Raw genomic sequence first — 21,652 nt, 5'->3', positions numbered from 1 at the left:
CTGGAGGAGAGCAGATTTAGATTAGATATTAGGAGGAACTTCTTCACAGTTCGAGTGGCCAAGGTCTGGAACGGGCTCCCAAGGGAGGTGGTGCTCTCCCCTACCCTGGGGGTATTCAAGATAAGGTTGGATGTGTATCTAGCTGGGGTAATGTAGGCCCAGCACTCTTTCCTGCTTATGCAGGGGGTCGGACTCGATGATCTATTGAGGTCCCTTCCGACCCTAGCATCTATGAATCTATGAATCTATGAAACTGGCCTCAGGTCCATTCTAATTCAGCATCGTAAAATATTGTGGGGATTTTTGTTGCACTGTTCTCTTGTTAAATGTTTTGACATTTTTCAGCAGTGTACATATCCAGTAAAATGTTTCAGTTACTATAAATGATTCCCTAACCTAGTTGTGCAACAGAAGAATCAAAAGGCAGACACCATGTCTTTCTGCATACAGACTAACAAATAGAAACTTACCACATTTATTTTCTAGAAACCAAAAGAGTACTTAGAATGTTTTTCTTACCAAAGGACACTTACCACAAATTACAAATAAAAGAACATGTGATTTACCACCTCTTTCACTAGAAAGCTTAACCATAGATTTAAGGAGATAGATCATTTCACAAACATCAAAAAGCAAACAAAAATGTGCTTCTTTAGTGATGTGGATTCTACTTCTATACATACCATTAGCCACAGAAATTCCATCTGAAGAAAGCAACTCTTCTTTCAATCATTTTCCTTGGTTTAAAATGTAGAGTGAATTATGCAAGTTACACGGATTTTTATAAAATAGTGTCTTTACAAAGCACATGGTTAAGCTCCTGTTCCCAGAATTGGTTTTTTGGAATTGTAGTTCCAATATTGATTACAATTCTTTTTTTACGTGTGAAAATTATACTTAAAAAAAGAGAGAGAAACCGATAGCTTTTATTGTATATTCATTACAGAAATGAAAGAAAATTAACAAGGGAAGCAAAAGAACACACAGCAAAATCTATGGCCTGTAAAGTACAATAAGGAGGCTTTCAAATATCTTAGAAACTAAAGAAAATCTAACAGTGGTACTGGATGGAAATGGCAGCATTGTCAAATGATGGAGAAAAGGCAGAATTATTCAATAAATTCATTTGTTCTGTATTTATATCAAAGACACATGATATATTCATATCATATGATAAAGAAATATTTTCCAATCACACCTTATATCAAGGGGTTTAGAAAAAACTGGCTAGAGAGCTCTCTGTATTGGTAATTGTGATTTTCAGTAAGTATTGAAATGCTGGGGAAATTCCCATGGACTAAAAGTTAATGTGACAGGTTTTGGAAAGGGTAAACAGGGTGACATAGGTAATTATAGGCCTTTTAGCCTAACATTGATACTGAGAAAAATAATGGAACAGTTGAGATGGGACTGGATTAATAAAGAATTAAAAGAGGGTAATATAATTAATGCCGATCAAATGGATTTATGGTAAATAGATCTTGTCAAACTAGCTTGATATCTTTTTTTTTTATAGGAGATTACAAGCTTGGTAAATAAGAATAATAGTGCCAGTGTAACATACTTAGCCCTCTGTACAGCATTTGACTGGGTGCACCATGACATTTTGATTAAGAAACTAAAATAAAATCAAATCATGCGCCACACATTAAATGGATTAGTAACCAGTCAATTATTTCGATTGGCCTTAAAATGTATTTGTATTTGGGGAATTGTCATCAACCACATGTATGTCTACTGAAGTTTCACTAGAACAATTTCTTGATTTTGAGCTATTTAACATTTTTTTCATGATACTGATTCCATTACTGATAAAATCTTCTTAAGACATGGGAACTGGGTTAGGTCACAAGTCACTGATACCAAGTAGTCAGTATCACTTGTTAAGCCAGGTGGAAGCAAGCAGTACATGTTTTTTCATCGTCAAAGACATACTATGAGATATACAAGTATAGGTACAGAATGGAGAGGAACTCTGTGATTCTGAAAAGGACTTGAGGTAGAAATCAGCTAAATGTAGGCTTCCCATGACATACTGGTACTGACCAAAAAGGCCAATGTAATCCTTTGATATACAAGCTAGGACTTCTGGGTAGAAGCAGAGAAGTTGTATTACCTTGTATTAGGCATGGATTTGATTTTTCTTGGAATCTTGGGTCCAGTTTGACTCCAGTATTCAAGAAGGATGCTGATAAATTGGAGGGGATTGAGAGAGGAACCATGACATTGATTGAATTGGGAAGTATGCTTTTAGCGATAGATTCAAGAAGCTCAATCAGTTTAGCAAAGAGAAATTTAGGGGGTGACCTGACCACATCTATAAGAACCCACATGGGAAACAAAATTCATGAGTGCTCTTCCATCTATCAAAGATAAAACATAGGTGCAAGCTGAAGCTAAAGTTCAACTAGAAATAAAGCTCAAAGTTTTTTTGACAGAGGTGGTCACTGGAATCTCTATCACTGGATATTTTTGCATCAAGATCAGATGTTTTTGAAAAAACGGATATGTTCTATTTCAAAACAGGAATTTTGGGAAGTTTTATGGTTTGAATTAAGAGTACTCAGTCTGAACAATCACGATGTGTGAATAAAGCTACTGAGTGTCCACCATCTGTGGCCTCATTGCACCACCAAAGTCCAGTACAATCTCTCAGCAATAGGAAGCCTTTCTTTTTACGTGGTAATTAATTACTGCTTTTTAAAAATTACTTTTTACGCATTATCAAGCTCGCATCAATTATGCCAAGAAAAAGGTGGGGGCGGGGGGAGAGGGTGGTAGGGAAGACTCATCAAGAACTTTAAGCACCAGCAAGCATAAGCTATTGCTTGGGAGCCCAAAGTGTCCTTGGGAACTTACACAAATTCCTGGCTCAGTTTTTATAGGACTTGAGGAAATAACTGAGAACTGGATTATTTCTTGTTATATGCAGTTCAGAACAACACTCTTGATTAGAGATGTTCCAACTATGATTGGTCCAGCATAAAAAGATTATTAAAAGGAAATGAGAATAAAAGGAACAAGAATTAAGAGATATTACTGGTAACTGCTGCTCTCGCAGAGCTTGGAACGTTCTGGATGAAATCTGACCCTTGTAGTCAATGAACAAGACTCTTATGGACCTGCCTGGATTCAGCATTTCTGAAATACCATAAAGGGAAACTTGGAAATTGAACCTTCCAATGGCAAAATGAACATCATCACAACAAGGGAAGATATGCCTGCCTAATGTTGAAGAAAAATTTGCTTTTATTTAATACAGCACAGCTATTGAAGAATGTGTCCTAAGAGTAAAATATATTAACCCCTTAGTATTGCTAAGAGCAGTGGAGGGAGGGGGAAAAGTCTGCGAAGTTCAATCATACAACATGCAGCAGTGCATGTATTCAGAAGCTCCTTTAAAAACAGATGGATCCAATGATTTCAAGGCTGTAACTTGCGTAAGTTTCCTCCTCTCCCCTGCCCACCCATAACTTTTGGGAAATGTGACACAGTTATGAATGTCATAATTTCAAAGCAGAATGACTTCCGTGAGAGGAAACTAGGATTGATTTCCCCTATGTAGATATGCATGTACTTTAACATGCATGCCAAGTATTTCAGGACAGTACACTCAAGTTGTAATGAACTGTTGTACAGAGGTCACTTACACTGACTTTTTTATTCAAAGGAAAAAAGATATTTTAATAAATACTGGAGAAACATTAACCAAACATACAAAGTGACTTCAACATTAAAAAAAGTAATGGAATTCCTGTTTTATGACAGTTATAACTTACTTTCTTTTTACAATATTTAAATACAGAAAGCACTTGCCAGCTATTTTGTAATACTGCCCTAAGCATACTGCTGCATCAGTCAGAAGAGTATTATGGTGGTAAAGTGTCTTTTTGTGGAAAATGGTTGGAATGGTAGTTTTCTCTTCTTGCAGAGAAGAAACAAAGTGCTGGTAACACATGGCATTGAGTGTATTCAGTTCCTAAGTCCTTTACCCTGCCACAGCTTAATGGGAACACCACTTTAATACTTCAAAAATGAAGCATTATCATTGGAAACAACGCTTGTCTTCAAACAAGCTATAGCAAACAGTCAGAGCTTACAGTATCCTTTAAGAGAAGCCATGAAGATAATTGGTCACTAAACATCTGCAAGCCATTTTAGAGACTGATTTATTTCATGTAACAGTAGTAATCAGTATGTGAAAAAAACCTGACCAACATTTAACAATCACCACCTGGATATGCACCTATTAGTCCTTTAAGATTAATGCACTATCCAGTTTCCACTGGGGACCCTTTAAGGCGCCACAGTTCTATAGGCCCCATTTCCTCATAGTACTCATTAGGAGAATAATGAAATCTGTACTAAAAAGACGGTCATCCAAGGCATCCCTGTGAAAGTGTATAATATACTAGATATTCTGGTTCACCTGTGTACTTCTTTGTTTGTTTAAGTATAATTACAGAGAATCACATCACAGAATAGCACTTCTCCTTTATATGTATGTAGGGCCAGATACTGAGAAGGCCCCAAGCTCCTCCACTCCTGAAGACTACAGAAATTGTGGGTTTTTAAGATCTCACAGCATTGGGCACTAAGGCTGTAAAAATGTGTTTTGAACTAATGATTATTTGTTGCTGTAACTCGTATCACCTTTCATTTGATTTTGCCTACAGTGACATATCCATACAGTATATCGGGACATTACGAAGAGGGATGTCAACATAAAAGATTAAGAGCATCACCACTTTAGTTACCATCACACAATGAACAGAAAAAAATCTTTTCAAAAGTTCTGTAACAGGTAGGTACTTTTTTCTATTTCATTTTAATGTTTGTTGTGGTAGGGCACTGAAAATACTGGTAAGTCTCCAAAGGTCTTCATTAACCACTTGTTCAAATTTAGCTTATGCAGCCATCTCAGGAAGGCATAATTTCAAAGCTTCTCATATGCTGTTTTCCTCTGGGATGACCCATGGGCCTTGATATAATTTCCATTTAAATGATGAGCCAGTAGGAAATTAGATCATATCCTTTGGAAAAACCAAACTCTAAGGTCACAGGGCTAGCTCCTCAATGAAGAGGGTATATTAATGATATCTTTAATTCATTTTTTTTAAAGGAACATTAAAATATTATTTTAACTAAATCAAAGTAGTAGCCAGGAATAGAGCTTTAAGAAAAACAAACAAAGCACAGTCAAAGACATCTCTCTTCTCCGAGGTGCTACTTTCCCTTACATCGCTTTTTTTAGCACATTCAAATATCTTCCTCTTTTGGCATTTCTTCCATGTAACATTTTTTGACACCATCTCATTTAGATCCATCTGTTTTCATTGCTTGGTTTACTTTCTGAATCCCTAAATACAGTCACACACAAAAGGTGAAGAGTATCCTTTAAAGTATTGACTTAAGCTGATGTTCTGTGCCAGTTGGCTGCGTACTTCACTGAGTCTTCACCTTTCCTGAACACACTGTCTCTTCCTCCTTCTTAAGGAAATCTAGATCCTTCACATCACCGTACAACTCTTTGCTTTATCCTTTCGCAAATCTGTAGCTACTGTTGATAGTTCTGGCCTGCCCGGCATGTGTGAAATTCGCTTTGTTGCTCTCTGTGATTTGTTCCGCTTAATATTTTTATTTGTTTTGTTTACACATGCCAAGGTGGCAACATGAAAAATGTCTCTTACGCTGTTTTCTGACTGTAAAGCTGAACATTCAATATAAGTAGCTGCTCCAATCTGTTTGGCCATATTTGCACCCTGTAGGAGGAAAAAAAAAAGAAGAAATTTCAATCAATAGGAAGTTTTCATTCCAAGTAAACCATACAAATTACTCTTTGACTTTTTTTTTTTTTGCATATGTAATACTTTGAAAATTCCAAAGCAAAGACGGAAGAATGGAGCCAATAACTAATTTTGCAAAATGCAGAACGGGATTTTGGTCCAAGATGAATTATACAAGTACCTCAACATTCCCTCCCCTGCCTCGGGAATGCTCATCATCATTTGACAGTTTTACGATAAGCACATGAATATCTAAACAACCCAAATAAACAAAATGCCAAAATAAATGAGTTTCCTGACTGGAGGGAGGGGAGTGGGGGAAATCAATATGTTTTTCTTTGAGTCTGATGAATCTTTTGCTCCATCAAGAAAGGTAGCGTAGAAGCAGCCTCAAGAATGGTGTCCTTTTATTTCTACACTGAAAAGACATCTGTTAGGCAGTGGCAGCTCCTGTTTACCAAATCAGTGAATCTGTCCTAAGTGTGAAATCAGTCCATATCCAGCCTCTAATCTAAAACTGAGGAGAAGGAACTGCATTACCTATTTGTTTTCATAAAATCATGAACTAATGATCAGATGGTATCAACATTTGGTCTCTGTCAACATAGGCTAGACTTAAATTAATGAACTATGGATTCATTCTTATCTAGTTCGCTGATCACCCTGCACTGGAGTTATTTTGACAAATCTGATTCCATACTTTTTGGTGATTTCTTTACAGTTACAACTTCTGAGTTATTGAGCACATACTTTAATATTTAAAAAACTTCTTACTTAAATGGATACAATTTCACATGCTGTATAGCTCTGTGCGCTCATACTTTGACAGTTTCTTCTTCAACTGCAGTGAAACCACCATCAATAAAGAGAACTGGAATTTAATTCAGAGTACCAGTAAGTAATCACATGGATTGTGGCCAACACAACTCTGTGACACATCCCCAGTTACAAATAGACTGCTCGGTTTACTTGATAACAGAGTTAAATCTTGTTAGGTCCTCTTGTCATACAAACTACTCTATGATTTGGCCCGAGTTTTAGAAAGGCACAATTCTGGTGTCAAGAGTGCAGGTGCAATTTTCTTTTCTCCTCTGTATGCAGGCAAATATTTCATTTCTGAATATTAAGACCTACAGTTATACTGTATTGCTTGTTGGTAAGTTCTCCCTGCATACACACACTCTTTCTTTATGTACTAAGGACTATTAGCCATGACAGAGTTCCTCTGAAAGGAACAAATAATCACAGGTACTAAACACCCTGCAATTCTTATTCAGTGACCTTAACTGCATGCCTTCTTGAATATCAGAATTGTTTTCCAGATTCCAGTCAGTTCCATCTGAGCAAGCTCACTGAAGGCAATTAAGTAGGCAGTAGGGCTGTGCAAAATTTCGCTGGCTGTTTTGTTTTGTGGCAGTTTTGACTCATTTTGAGCTTGAAACAGAGAAATCGAAATGAAGTGAAGGGGTTCGAAACAGCCTCAAAATGAAATGAGGGCAGTTGAAGCATTTTGAGTTTTGAAGCTGAAGCTGGGCTTGGCTGCAGGGTAACAGAAAGTACAGAGAGGAGGAAGAGGGGGAAAGGACACAGTGAGGATGCGCGAACACGGCAAGTATGGTAGCCCCTTCTGAGGGCATGAAGCCTGCCAAGTTTCAAGGAGATAGGTGCAGGGGTTTCTGGGAAACTTCACTTCAAGCTGCTGACAAGCAAAACTCGTTTCATGCATGTGTGTTAAGGCACAGCAGGGTGCAAAATTGTCAGTTTTTCATGTATATTTTCAAATAACCTGTAGCTTTGCCTTTACTTAACCACAGCAATGCTTAACCTTTTCAGAGTCACAGCACCCCTCCACAACTTTGAACACGATGGCACCTCTTGGTTGAAAACCACTGAGGTAGGCTGAGCGCAACAGTTGTGCTACCTGGTGCTAGTGATATCCAGCAGAGAACTGCCCCATATGTCCTGTGGATGGCTAGAGTGGGAAGGACAAGTAGGAGTGATAGCTCCTGCTACAGCCCTTCCTGGTCCAACCCTACATGGCATCTCCCAGAAATGGAAGCCTACAGGACAGGCATAACCATTTAATATGCCTCTACTTCCAGGAGGAACTAGTAGAGAGAAAGTAGACCAGGAAAGGCTGCAGTATGAGCCAGAGCTCCTGTCAGCCTTTCCAACTCTGGCTGTCCACAAGACGTGTAAAGCAGCTCTCCCTCAGAGACTGGTTTTAGGAAAGGAAAACTGGATATTGTGGCAAAACAACAAACAGTTTGGAACTGCAAGACAAGCACAAGTAGCTAGATGATTCTTCTTAAATACACCAGTTTTAAATTACTTAAACACTGACATTTTAAGGTGTCAACATTTTTTTAAATGTCAACTCCTAATGCTTTAGAGTTAACCCAGAAGTTGGCTACAAGTACACATCTAAGCTATTGTTTCAGGCTATAGATGCTGAAAAACATTAGTTTCATAACGAGAACCTTTTTAAAAGTGAACTTGTATCTTTAAGGGCTAGGATTATATTGATGCCACGAGGTCTACTTGTGTTACATCATTCTGGAGGTAAAGAATACATAAGGCTTTGATTTTTAATGTAAGCTGTTCTCATACACAACTCCACTGATCACTACATACTATCAGGTATTTAACTCAATTAATGTAAATAAGAAAAGTACAGAATAGAGGTGTTTCTTCCAAGGAGAAGGTAAATCTTAAATAACTGTGTGACTGGCTCTCCATCAACAATTAAGAAGTGCAAAAAAAGAGGAGGTGGAGTTAAAAAGAAGAGAAAGAAATGCAACAACATACCTGATCATATGATACTGGTGTCTGCCTGTGATTGGAAAGCTCTACAAGTGTGCTCACATCTGTTCGCAGATCAGACTTGCAGCCAACCAAAAGCATTTTGGTGTTAGGACAAAACTCCTGGATTTCACCTTTCCACTGTAAAATATTACTGTTGTTATACAGATGCAATAAACTATTTCATAGAAGGGTCATAGTAAAGAAAAGCAAAAGAATTAATAGTTTGAATGAAATTATAAAAGCATATTTAAAGTTTATATCATTGGCATTTTTTAACCTAGAGCCAACATGTAACATGGTTACAAGGATTTTAGTGCATCTGAACCAACACAAGATCTCTAGCATTGGCCTGACAGCCAGATCTTGCAACCCTTATCAACTCACCAGTTCAGATGACTTTCAGTGAAACTGCTTGTATGGCATCACATTTAACTTACATGAGTAAGGGTTCACAGGGTTAAACTCTGTTCCTACTTAAATCAGTAAACAATTTGCAATCTAATTCCTTGTTCCATGACTCATTGGCTCTGCCCACATTGCAGCAGAAATAATGAAGGGTGTTGCCATTAGTTTAAAACAACTTCTCAAAAGTTGAATCACCAGAACGTCTCATATGACTACAAAACGCTAAAAGGTAATCACAGAATGTAGCCATAAGCCAGCATAACACTAAAAAAAATATCTATTTAAATCTGCAGAGAACCACCTTGTAGTAATCAATAAATATATTTAATCCTGTACATACAGAATTCTTTATATTTTATGCAAATACTGAGTGAGAGCACTAGGAAATAAATAAAAACTCAAAACAGAGTCCTTCAAAATGCTAAAAAAAGCCATGTATTTGCAGACTAAGTCCACAAATCTTGGAATCATTAAGATTTGATGGGGGAATATTATTTAACTTTGAAGTGCTCATTAAGTGCTCTCCACAGAACTGCCTCCAGGAAAAAGTACTCAGACTCCGAAAGTTAATATCACAGCATTTCTATTTCCCACCTTCCATCAAGAGGACAAGGTCAGGCGAATCAAAAGGCAAGGGGCCTGACTTTCAAGTCTACCTGAGCTTCACTTTTCTGAGGTGCTATGGGAAAGGGTAGAAGGCAGGGAAAAAAAATTCAGACACTCTACTAAAGTCCACTGCACATCTAAAAAGCATGACCGGCACTCTGGAGTTTGGTGAAGCTTGCAGTTCTAATCTGCTCTTTGAAGCCACCTCCTCCAGGGCATCAAGACTTCCTTAAAAGTCAGATTGTCACCGGCTTCTTGTTCAACATGACTGCGTATTCCTACCTCAGAGTGGTGTCAGAGCTATGACAGGGTCTAAAGGCTGGGTAGACCAGCTTTAAACTCCGCCAATGCAACCTACCCCAAGTTTGTTTTTACTACACCCATTTACTTGCTTCCTGCCCTTCCCTGAACATGTATTTTATGGTCATAAAGTCAAGATGAAGAGGAGAGCTACAAAAGAAGCTTCCTTTCTAGGTATATTTCTATAGCATTAACTCTACTCCCCTAATGCCTGTTTGAGTATTTTCCATTTTTCTCAGGTAAGGAACTAAGATTCAAGCACACTGCATCACAACGTGCAGTGTATTCTTCTTTAAATTAACTACATGCTGAAGATTATGTGACTGGAAACAGTGACACATTAAAATACAGTCTATTTATAAATAAGTTTGAATTTTAAAATATATTTCTCAAACACTCGCCTTTTTTAGCACGCTGTCGAGGGTTTCTGGCCGACTAATGTCAAAACAAATCAAGACAGCATCAGAATCTGGATAGGAGAGCGGGCGCACGTTGTCATAATAAGGGGATCCTGTTGAGAAAGACAGATTTTTTTTTTCTTTTAATTAACATTTTTTTTTGCTAGTCATACACACTTATAAAAAGAGATTAAGAAAACAAACAAAAAAACCAACAAAAGAACTTATGAATGGCATGGTATTGCTTACTTTCCCATGCTCCAATTCCCTTTCTTGCCTGGCAATAAACAAAAGTGACTTCTTCCTCATATAATTAGCCAGTGCCCAATTAACATGTCTTCCACTGGTAGCTCAAAAGCCTTTGTGACATTCCTGGTAATTTAAAGAGTGGAACTGGATCTGGAATTAAATGTGGAGCTAGATATGGTCCAAAAATATGGACTGTCAGTTCTTTAGTTTGTGTGCATCTCCAAATGACTGGAATCTTTCATTTCTTCCAGAAGCACTCTCATAATAGCACTGTAGGCCTCATAGCCCTCCCTATTTTAAGGCACCTTTCCTAGTCAAGAGTAGATATGCAATCTAGTTGCAAAATATGGTTCCAAATTCAACTCCAGTTCTCTCAAATTTAGGGGTTTTAGAGCCTATCTATTAGAGTGATAAGGGATGGCTGTTGCTTTCTCAACTAGATCAAAACTTCATAATTTGGGTACTGTCAGATTCTGAAATTGATTCAGACCCATTTCCATTCAGGAAAAGTAACATAAAGTCAGCAAAACAGAACAGATAATAAACCCAATTAAAAACAAGGAGCCAAGTTATACTATCACTTACACTAAGAAACATCCAAGGCAACTTCAAGAGTAAATTGTATGTCTATCTTGCTGGGATCCTATGACCCCAGCTGACTTCCTGCCCTTTGGGCAGGGGGCTGGACTCGATGATCTCCCGAGGTCCCTTCCAGCCCTAATGTCTATGAAATCTATGAAACTGCTAGATTTACACTGGTGTAGTGGAACAGAATTTGGCCAAAACATTATGCTCTAAGATGTTCATCCTTTTTCCCCCATTAGCTTTTGCTTTATGCACATCTTATGGCACTGCAAGTCAAACCAAAGTTAGATTCTAAGGCCAGCTTGCAGGGCTTTGATTTTACCAAAGAAAACCAGAAGGCTTCTGCAAAGTAGACATGCCACAATTTTGTCAACGCTTTTCACAAATGAAAAAATTATAGCATGAAAATAGAAATGAGTCCCCCAAAAAATGAGTTTGAAAATTTCTCTGCACTATTCAGAAATATCTTTCATTGAAAACATTCCTTCTTAGGATTTAAATATGTTGATCTGGATAATCAAAGGTTTCCAGTGGCACAGGTATCTCTGATTGTTATGGTTAATGGTAATTCTCAGGAGCCTTTTTTCCCCCCCAGACTGGTAGTTTTATTCAGCATCCTGCATGGTATAAAAAATTGCAATCTTGTCATCTCTAAGATGAAGGTCTCACTGACCAAACAGAACTGTTCAGGTATATATACCTGTGTAAAAATATATATAAGTCAAGTCCATAAAACTGGTTTGATCAAATGAAAGAAAACCCTAAACATACGCTATTGTATTAGACTGATGGCATAAACCTGGGCCAAATTTTCCAAAGATGTACTCATACGTTTCACATACTGTTATGTAGTACCCTTGGTTCCACACTGGGATTACTCAGATATAAAAGTAGGCATATGTATAAATCTGCAGGATTGAAGCCATAATTGGTACTAACTCCTGGAGGCAGAGAATTTTATGGGCCAAATTACCTTCTGCATGGATGGCATGTCTTCTTTAACTTATGGAGAAGACTCTATTTATCTGTGAGAGTTTACTCAGTAGGACCTGAATCAACAGGGTATATCATGAGCATGTGGGTGGCAAGGCCGCCAGCTGAAGTGAGGCCTAGATTTTAAGAAGTCAGAGCTGTAATGGAAGAGGAACTATGACTTCCAAAACAAAAGTTATGTTTCTATACATCTTTCTCTATTCTGTGAGCCCAACAGATGTCATGTGTTATTTGAGGTAACAGCATAACTTTCAACAATGCTGATGTCTGACTTATGAGCTGGTTAGATCACTGATTTTTTTCCTCCTCTAAAAAGAGGATTTTTTTTCCCTCCTCTAGGGCTAATTGACTGTAAAATATCTTCAAGGCTGAACTACACCCATGATTAACCAGATTAGAAAGAATTCCTAAAGTTTTTTCCTGACAGACAGCTCATGCTGTTGCACAAAGCAATAAGGGAAACAGTGAGAACATATCAAACCACTTCGGTTAGACAGTTTATACCAGAAGGAAGCCGAAAGGAATCTTAGGAATTTTGTTTCTGAAGTGAGGAGTAACATATGGGGAATGAAGCATTACCAAACTAGGTAGCAGAAGGTAATTTGTTGAAACTGGACTTTCCCTCCAAACCCCGCCACTTCAGAACAGCTATAAACAATGTCGTATCCAGCTATCCATTGCTTCAAACGCTGCCCTTAAAACAACCTTTGAGTACTATCCATTGAACAGGATACTAGAGAAAACATAGATCAAATAGATTAGGTCTAACAAGATAAATATGCAGTCTTCAGGGCCAGATTCTGCTTTATTTCATGATAAAACCTATAGAAACTATATTTACATATGCTCTGATGTAAACAAGTACTAAATTTGACCTACTCTGTGGACTGGACAAGGCTCACATTTTATATTTAAGTTTTTATGCTCCACAAAGTAGTTTAAACTTCTTTGTGTAACGTTCTGTGATCAGGAGGCTTTTTCAGAGTTAACACAATACTATATTCTATGCTTATTATTATTCAAAAAAACTTCCTGATGCTATCTAGTAGAACAAGTACCTCATCCTACCTGGCCTCTCAAGAGGAAAAAGACTTAAGTAAACTATCTAGATAACATACACAAGAGGAAACAGCCATGAACCAAGGGAAAATACAAAGCAGATGCTTTAGCTTTCTACTGGTGCAGCTCTATCACTAGTGCAACTCAATTTACATCTACTTCAGTGGGTTTATTGTGCTTTCTTGTATTTTTTACAATAAAATGTTTTAGGTTATATAAATGACTTGGGAAAGAGTCATCTTTTCACCTCTCCCTGGCCCAGCTTGAGTACTGCAAGCATTTCAGAATATCAAGGGACTAGTGTACTCAATAGTCATGTAGCCAGGTTCAAAGTCCTTGGCAAATATGTTTTGGTGCATCACATCTCAACCAGAGCCCAGTATCATTTTGCAGAACTGCATTCTACTTTGCAATAGCTAGTTAGTTCTGGGAACCACAGCATACCTCCCTCAACAGGCATTAGACAAGTAAAGGCAGGATTAGCCCTTTGTGTTTAGAATCATTAATATTTGGCCAAATAAAAGTTGCCAGCTAAGAGGAGTCTTAAAAAGCCTCACCCAGAATTGTAATTCCTTAAACACATACCTAAGTACTCAGTCACCACTTCAAGGATGCAATATACCATATATGTACATCAATATGTATTTATGTATGCACAGGCATCCACTCATTCAAGTCAGGCCAGGGATTTCACTTACCATGCCAACAAGAGTTACATTTGTTTTCTTAAGTTTCTTTTTTAATCTCTTAGTAAAATATGCAGAAACCTAAGAGAATTAAACGTAGCTTTTAAACATGATCTATCAGTTTGGAAGTAATCTGGATACAATAGACACATTCTTTTCTCTAAGGAAGCATAGGCTGCAACTAGCAGGAATCATTTAAGTACTGAGAGCATAGCATGCTCACTGTAAGAGAAATATATATTTCTTGGTTTCATTCAGCAGCAATAACTGAACCTTTGTTATGGCACAATTACAAAAGAACCAAAAGACTGAATGCATGACTCATTTTCAATATAGCATTTCATCACTTTATCCAAATAAATTCTCCGAACCTAAAGAATCTTAGGAATGCGAATCAAGCCTAAACAGATCTTTTGAATACAGCTCTGTTCGATCTTTTCCTCAAGTTAGTCTACAGATTGAAATCATGCCAACCCTGAAGAACAGGGACAGAATGCAGCTACAACTGCTACACTCCAGATAAAACTTGAAACCTATCATAGTTGTCTTTGCTTTGTAAGAACAGATTGGTTGCAATCATGAACACATTTTTATCAGGGGTAATTAACAGTGCACAACAGGTTCATCTTACTCTACAGTAGATGTTTGCCTGAATGGCATTTTTAATTTCTTAATCCTATTTGGCAAGTCAGAAAAAACAGCTTTATGCCTAGATATTTACAAAACTTAGGATCTTACAGAAGCTATTAAGGTTTCAGGCAGAGTGCAAAAAAGCAGAACTTGACGTTAAATGTTTTTTACAGTATATAGAGGCCCTGATCTAGAAGAGAAATTGAAGTAGCTCCATTAACTCCAACAGAACTTGGCATGAGCTTGAAGTGTTTCTTTGGATCAGGGTTTAGGTACTATTGTAAGCCAATTCATTACTGGAAATGCAAGTCCACTGCTTATCCACAGAACTAAGAGTTTTTTTCTTGTAATGCAAACAAATGTTGTTCCATTTCAGTCCTGGAATGAAGTGACCAACTCTAAGCAATTTGCGCATCTCACCTAATGCAGTTCTTGGTCTTCTTTGAGACTGGCCCTGCATTACACATACTGTTAAAAGAAACTGCAGACACCAGTACAATAGAAATCATGGTTTCATTACTTCCAAACTATGAAAGCCATCACATATTGGTATTTATGGCTATTTCAGGTCAAATATCAGTGATCAACAGGTGAACAACTTCTGCCATTATCAGTTCCCCAAACTGTCCAGTTACCAGGTGTGTGTGTTCATAAGCGTGCCAAACCACTGGTGGCAACTGAGTAGAACACTTCTCACTTAGTTTCTCTCGCCAGCTTTTTTCTTTTAATGCTCTGTGGTTCTTTATTAAACCCTAAGGGGAAGCCATTTATTTACAGCTGACTTCAATATTTTATCTGCTCCACTACATATAGAAGAACTTACTGTATTTACAGATTTAGTAGCTCTCTGCCACATCATTATTGTTTTTTTCCACCTGGAATAGCATATAGTCTTCTCCATTTCCTAGTTAGCTGCATTTTTAAGTGGAGAACAGATTGCAAGAATCCCATCCTAGGGAGGGAATCAATTAGACTCCACTCTAACTAGTACAGTGTTTCCCAATCAGTGTGCTGCACTACAAGTATGCAGTCAGAAGTGAACAGGTGTGCTGTGAAATTTAGCCACAGCAATGAGCTACAATAAGCATGAGGAAGGGGAATACCTTAACAGGTGTGCCATGGAAAATGTTGATTAATGTAAGTATGCCTTGGGCTGGAAAAGGTTGGGAAACACTGAACTAGTACATGATCTGAAAGAGTTTGAAAACATGAAATCTCCTTACGGCACTTTCCATTTTTGTATGTTCTTTAATATTAAGTTCCATCTTTACAGGCCAGAAGTCCAATTTATATCTTTTAGAAAATGTTTCAGTAAAAAAACCCTTCATAATTAACGTTATATTTTTACACAGAAACCGAACACATTGTACACATCCAAATTACAGTAAAGCTAATTTGTTCTGAAACTCTTAAGGCCTTTTGGATTAATTATATGCAACTCCCCTCCCCCTCACCCCACACAGTCCCATAGTAATTTTTGTCTCAGTGAAAATTATTTTCTTAAGATTTTCAGCACAAAGTCCTTCCCTTCAACTTTCAAATACTTGAACCTTCATGTGTCTGCTACAAAAACAGCTTAAACTGTATAACTGGAGGGAGATATGCACATGATGCAAATGTTTTGCCAGACAACTTTACTGTATCAATAAAAAAAAAAAAAATAGCCAGAAGAAAGCTGGCAACCTGTAATAATAGTCATAGTTTCCATAAAATAACATTTTGGAGGTTCTTTGTTAGAAAGACTTCTTCATTGGCTATTCAAAGTCAACATACTGATACTTAACCATATACTGTTAATTGTTCCAGTCTGTAATAGTAGTATAATTCTATTGCTACAAGACAACCTTACTTTAAAAAAAAGAAGTGCTTGTAGTCCTAATTGACTAAATCTCATCTTGCCAAGATTTTTACATTGTGTAATTTTAATCTTTTGAAAGATTAAGAATAAACCAGAAAGTATTTGGCTAATTAATCTTCCCATCCCACCTACATTTATAAGCATATACTACCATCCTCTATTTATTTGGGTTTTAATGACCCTGAAATACAGGAAAGTTCCCAACCCAATAAACTGGCTGTAAAGTACTTTATAAAAGAGATGCTAAGTTGTGGTATCCTCACTCAAGTGTTTTGTAGTTATATGATGCTATTCTGGACCCACATTTTACTAACGTGCATGGCAGAGTCAGGTATAACCAAAACTCATTCCACTGTTAAGGTCTGATCTCAACATCACGCAGGGTTGATTTTATTTTTTTTCCCAGTATACACTTGGGCTCCTGGCTAGTCACCTCAGAAGAAGAATCAGGCTCCATGATGGCACTATCTTGCTCTTCAACTCAGAACAAGAATATCACCAACTTTAATTGATCACAGGTGTTAATCATGCTTGCCAGCTTGATGCATAATGTTTGCATTTTTATAAGGAAAAGAAAAAAAAAAATTTCCCAGGCACTGGATGGATTATATGGCACTTATATATACCAAACCAAATATTTGATCTTTCAAGTTTACATCTTGGATGGTTTTAGTTTTAAATTGTTAAGAAGTTAACAGGCTGATCTGGAATTAACTCAGGGGGGGAAAAAAAAAAAATCTGCTGCTAGCTTCATGATCAGGTCTCAAATAAGAAGCAGTTAAGATGTATATTCCTACTAGACCATTTCTTTTTTTTCCCTGAAAGGGAAAAGGCAAAATGTTCCACTACCCAAGCATGTCTGGACTACTATTCCAGGCCAGTTTAAGATGTTTACATATCAGAGACTTTGACTTCTGAAGGGATCATAATTTCATGAATCCAAAACAGACACATACATTTTGGAGTAAGTTTATTATTAACTGCTAATTTTCTAGAAATTTAGTGCATTTTTGTAGAGTTTTTATTGAGCGAGTCATTTTTTTTTAAATCTTTGAAGCAGTAGTGAAGATGAAGGAAAACAAAAATCAAACTAGTCATCATGCTTTATTACACTGCTGGAATGCTAATTTTAGCTTTTCAAACTTCCAAATGTATTTTGCTTTTTGAAAACATGCTACTATTTACCCTGGGTAATAAAGCTACCTGCTTTGTCATAGCACTCCAATAATTTGAGATCATTTACTGCTAAAATCAGCCACAATAAGGAAAGCCAAAATCAGCATCCAAAAGCTTCCCATGTTTTTAACAAAATAATCTTCCTAAATTTAGCTTTGGTATCCAAATCAACACCCTTCCCCATCTCCCCCTTGGACGAACAACTGTGTTCATCAAGATCAGCATCAACATAGGATATGAACTGAGCAAGAAAATGGAGGAGCAGAGGGGCTGTTCAGCTTTCTTGTTAGGAAAGAGTTTAATGCCTTGGTTTCCAGACCCTCATGCTCCAACAGCTACTGATACTGCCACTTCAGCTCTCCCACTCTTGGATTATATGAGCTCTCATTCAGGTGGTTTCAAATTGGCAACAGATTGTGGGCTGTTCCCAGTTCCAGTCTCTCTCCACAGCTTCTAACATGAAGAATGATACTGAATATAGTTGATTCAAGTCCAGCACAGAGCAGAGTTCTCAGTCTGATAAACAGGTACAGTAGGGCATAAGTGCTGGGAAGTGGCTGATCTAAGAAGTGATCCTGACCTGCTTTGCTGGTAGCTTGAGAATCAGGCCCCCCCCTCAAAAATCACCACCACCACATTGTGGGTCTGAATCACTGACCATTAGCTAACATTTCAGTTAGCCTTTGAAATTTGATCCACCACCAGGCATCCAAGTCAGTATTTTTTTTTTTCCTGAAAACAGGAGTGGGAGGGAATTGGGTGAGAGTGGAAGAAGTGGTCGCTTTTCTGGTTGCAGTGCTTAGAGCTGAGAGAAGAGATTATTCCCTCTGCCACCTCTTGATGTCAGTGGCAGCTCACCATTAGACCTCTACCTGTTAATGCTCTAGCACCTTTCAGAGCCAGGGAAGTCCTGTATTTGGAAATCAGTTCAATATAAAAGAGAACCTTCTGCAAGGCACTCCAAGAGCTGGCTTCATCTACCATTAACACCCATGTAGATGCATCTTATTTATTTCTCCTTGGTGTCTCACAGGGAGTTGAAGTTGCACAGCCAGGATGATGGCCATGTAGCCCTGACATCAGCATCCAGACCTCTTAGAGATGACCTCTCTCTCATGACAAGCCATATGCTGAGAGTTTTCCTCCTGAAGTCATGCCTTTTCTCCTTCCACTGGAATATACACAATCTCCTTATTAAATGGGGGTTTCATCTCCACCCTTCACGTACAGCAAATGGCTAAGTAAAATATCCCTCTGTAGATAAGAGAATTAGAACCAGATGCAGCTGCTGGTCCAGGACAGCTGCCATTCACATCTGGAAGCAAGCACTCTAGTTGTGCTAATAGAAGTAATGTGCTCTTCAGGGTCATCAGGGCACTTGGGAATTTTTAGTTCCTATCTAGTTACAGTGGATTCCATCAAGAATCCCATATGGCCTGCTGCTTCACAAGATAACAATGGCTCATCAGACAATGATTTATCTTCCCAACTCCCTTCCCGATTCTAGCCTTATGCACCAATACAAACAGCCACTAGCTTTGGCACTTGATGCTCTTATGAAAAGTCTCTAGGACCCTGGGAAAATTACTGTAGAGCCAAAAATAACTGGATTATGTACTTTTTCATCTGCTTCTGATAAAAGCTAGGCAAGGCCTATGCTAGAATGAAGCTTTGTTCCCAATGCTATGAAGTGGAAAGCAATATGGAATGGTTTCCTCAGATCCCCCTGCCCTACAGGGGCTCCATTTCCTGCTCTGACTCGAGTGTTCCCCTCACACACTGGGTGGTCTGTTCCCTTTCCACACTGGCATCTCGCTGCATGCCAACCGCTATGTTCAGTTGTCTTTATTGCCTTCTGATGCTCTTTACACCCTTGTCTTCCTCCCATCGAGGTGTGCACTCTCTCTACCTTCCTTTGCCTCCTGTCCTTTGTTCTCCCTTCTAAAGCTTGGGCCCTTTTCATTCCACCACCTACCCTCCAAGATTTCTCTGTGCCTCAGGAGCTCTGCTTTCCCCCTCCAGAAGTCCTAGAGGAGTTCTCTGTACAGTGCACTTCAACAGTACTAGGGAAATCAGACTAGGAAGTCAGTCATTTTCATACTCCTTCTTTGTCTTTCAAGGAACATGTCCGTTCCATGTGGGGTCTGTCCCCTTGTTCTCCGATTTCCTCAAGCTGGTCCCTTAGGAAGAGCTTTCTGTACAGCATCTCCTGCCTCTAGAAAAGTTGTCCTTTTCAGTCTCCAGTTTGACCTTTTTCTGCCAAGGCCTCTCCCTCCCACCAAAAACGGTTTCCTCCAAAAAGCCTCCCCCCGCCCCGAGTGGTATCCATTCTCTGTAACTTCATGTGCCCTGTCTCAGGGACAGGACTGGAATCCACAGGAAGCACTGGCACCAGCTTGCAGCCCTGCCCTCAACACCCCTGCAGTGGAGATGGAAGAAAGGGAGCTGTAGGTAAGGTTTCCTCTCTGCACACTGGCCAGGAGGGGCAAAGAAAGGGAATGGCCAGTGTTGATCAGTCTGTACATGGTGGGAGAGTGGGGAAAACTAGGAGTTCAAAAAGAAAAAAAAAAGTTCAGTGAGGGGCAAGTGCATTAATTTTAGGTTAAGGAGTTGGGAAATGACTTGGAATAGGATCATTTGCAGCCCCTGTATTTGTAACTCTGGCTGCATCCACTTTAATTCAATTCAGGCATCATACATACCACAGACTTCCTGTTCTTATATTACCTTCCTCACCAAATACTTGTTAGTGTTGTGAAAGCCTTCTCACTTGCCATTTAACAGCCCAGTGCTGCAAACAGTTATGCACCTAGGTCCCTTTACTCACTCAAGTAGTCTCACTGAAGTGAGAGACTTGCCTGGGCTTGCCCAAGGGATAACCAAGCATGCATGCACAGGGGTTTATGGGATGGAGCCCTTAGTAAGCAAAAAAAGAAAATCAGGTCAGAGAGGCAGATGCCCCTAACCAGCTCAGATGTCCGTAGGAGCATTAATCTGCTTGTTTCTGTATAATCATGTTTTACCCAAGGAGAGCCCACGCTGGGTTTCACAGCAGCAATGACAAATATTAAGATGAAAGGCTCACAACATGCAATAGTAATAGGTCTCCCATCTGCTGAGCTACTCTCCACAAGAACTTTTAGAAGAGAAAAAAGGGGGAAGGAGGAAGAGAAACCAAATGAAATGGGGGCACATAAAAAGTGTCACCTCCTAATCACAGGTGACTATTACATGAGGGAGCACTTGTGATCTCCACTGGAAGGAAATAAGCGGTTCAGTAAGAGCTCCTGGTGCGGAGGGGCAGCCGCAGTCCCTGATCTTAGCCAGAAATAGCTCCGCACGTCCCGAACAGGGCCCGGGGGGAACGCAAGCCCCCGCGGGCCACGGTGCACAGCTCTTACCCGAAGTGTCCCACAGACTCAGCTCTATCCTCTGCGTGTCGATCTCAAAGCTGGCCGTGTAATTCTCAAAGACGGTCGGGACGTAGTTCTGAATAAGAGAGAGGGAAGGAGGGGAGAGAGGTGGTTACCGGCGTTACGGGGCTGGACACAGCAGGTCCGGGGGCAGCGCGCCCGGCCCGGGACGTACCTCGGGGAAGCAGTCCTTGGCGAAGACGTGGAGCAGGGCGGTCTTGCCGCACTGGCTGTCGCCGACCACCACGATCTTGCACTTCACGTTCTGGTTCGGATCCATGACCGCCTTGCTCGAGAGTTTCTGGCTCGCTCTTCTCTCCTTCATGGGTGTCGCCTTGCGTCCCCGTCCGGCAGAAAGCAGGCGGCCCAGCCGCGCCGGGGGCAGGGAGGGGGCGGGGGCAGCCGAGCGAGGAAGAGCCCGAGCGAGCCGCGTCCTTGTCCCCGGCCCCAACCCTCTTCCCCCGCCGCCGCGCTCCGACCCACTGCTTTGTTTCGCGGCGCCGGCCGCTTTTATATGCCGCCGCCTCCAATCGCGAGCGCCAGCCGGGAGCCGGCTCCGCCCCCGACCCTTTTATGGAGCGGGAGCCGCGCCGGCGACTGGCCGCGCCCGCCCTCTAGGGGAAGCGGCGGGGAGGTGCTGCCCGGGCCAGTCCGTGCCCCGCGGGGTCCTAGCGCCGCGGAGCACACACCTCCCTTCCCCCGC

The 21,652-nt window shown here is 39.7% G+C and overlaps 1 protein-coding gene across 1 annotated transcript; it reads right to left on the bottom strand.

Annotated features, from left to right (window-relative positions):
- Positions 1 to 907: 907 nt before the first annotated feature.
- On the bottom strand, positions 908 to 21,445 carry RND3 (Rho family GTPase 3). The gene is made up of 5 exons (XM_090045771.1): positions 21,125 to 21,445; positions 20,938 to 21,025; positions 10,304 to 10,413; positions 8,595 to 8,729; positions 908 to 5,762 (listed from the first exon to the last, which is right to left on the bottom strand). Exons 1-5 carry the CDS (start codon positions 21,272 to 21,274, stop codon positions 5,511 to 5,513), a joined length of 735 nt encoding a protein of 244 aa, XP_089901897.1. The 5' UTR covers positions 21,275 to 21,445; the 3' UTR covers positions 908 to 5,510.
- Positions 21,446 to 21,652: the final 207 nt, after the last annotated feature.

This window comes from Crocodylus siamensis, chromosome 4 (assembly GCF_052110815.1).
Source record: "Crocodylus siamensis isolate JL-2025a chromosome 4, ASM5211081v1, whole genome shotgun sequence".
Lineage (NCBI taxonomy): Eukaryota > Metazoa > Chordata > Crocodylia > Crocodylidae > Crocodylus > Crocodylus siamensis.
Note: the sequence above shows the minus strand (reverse complement) of the source record. Positions and strands in the feature narration are given on the sequence as shown.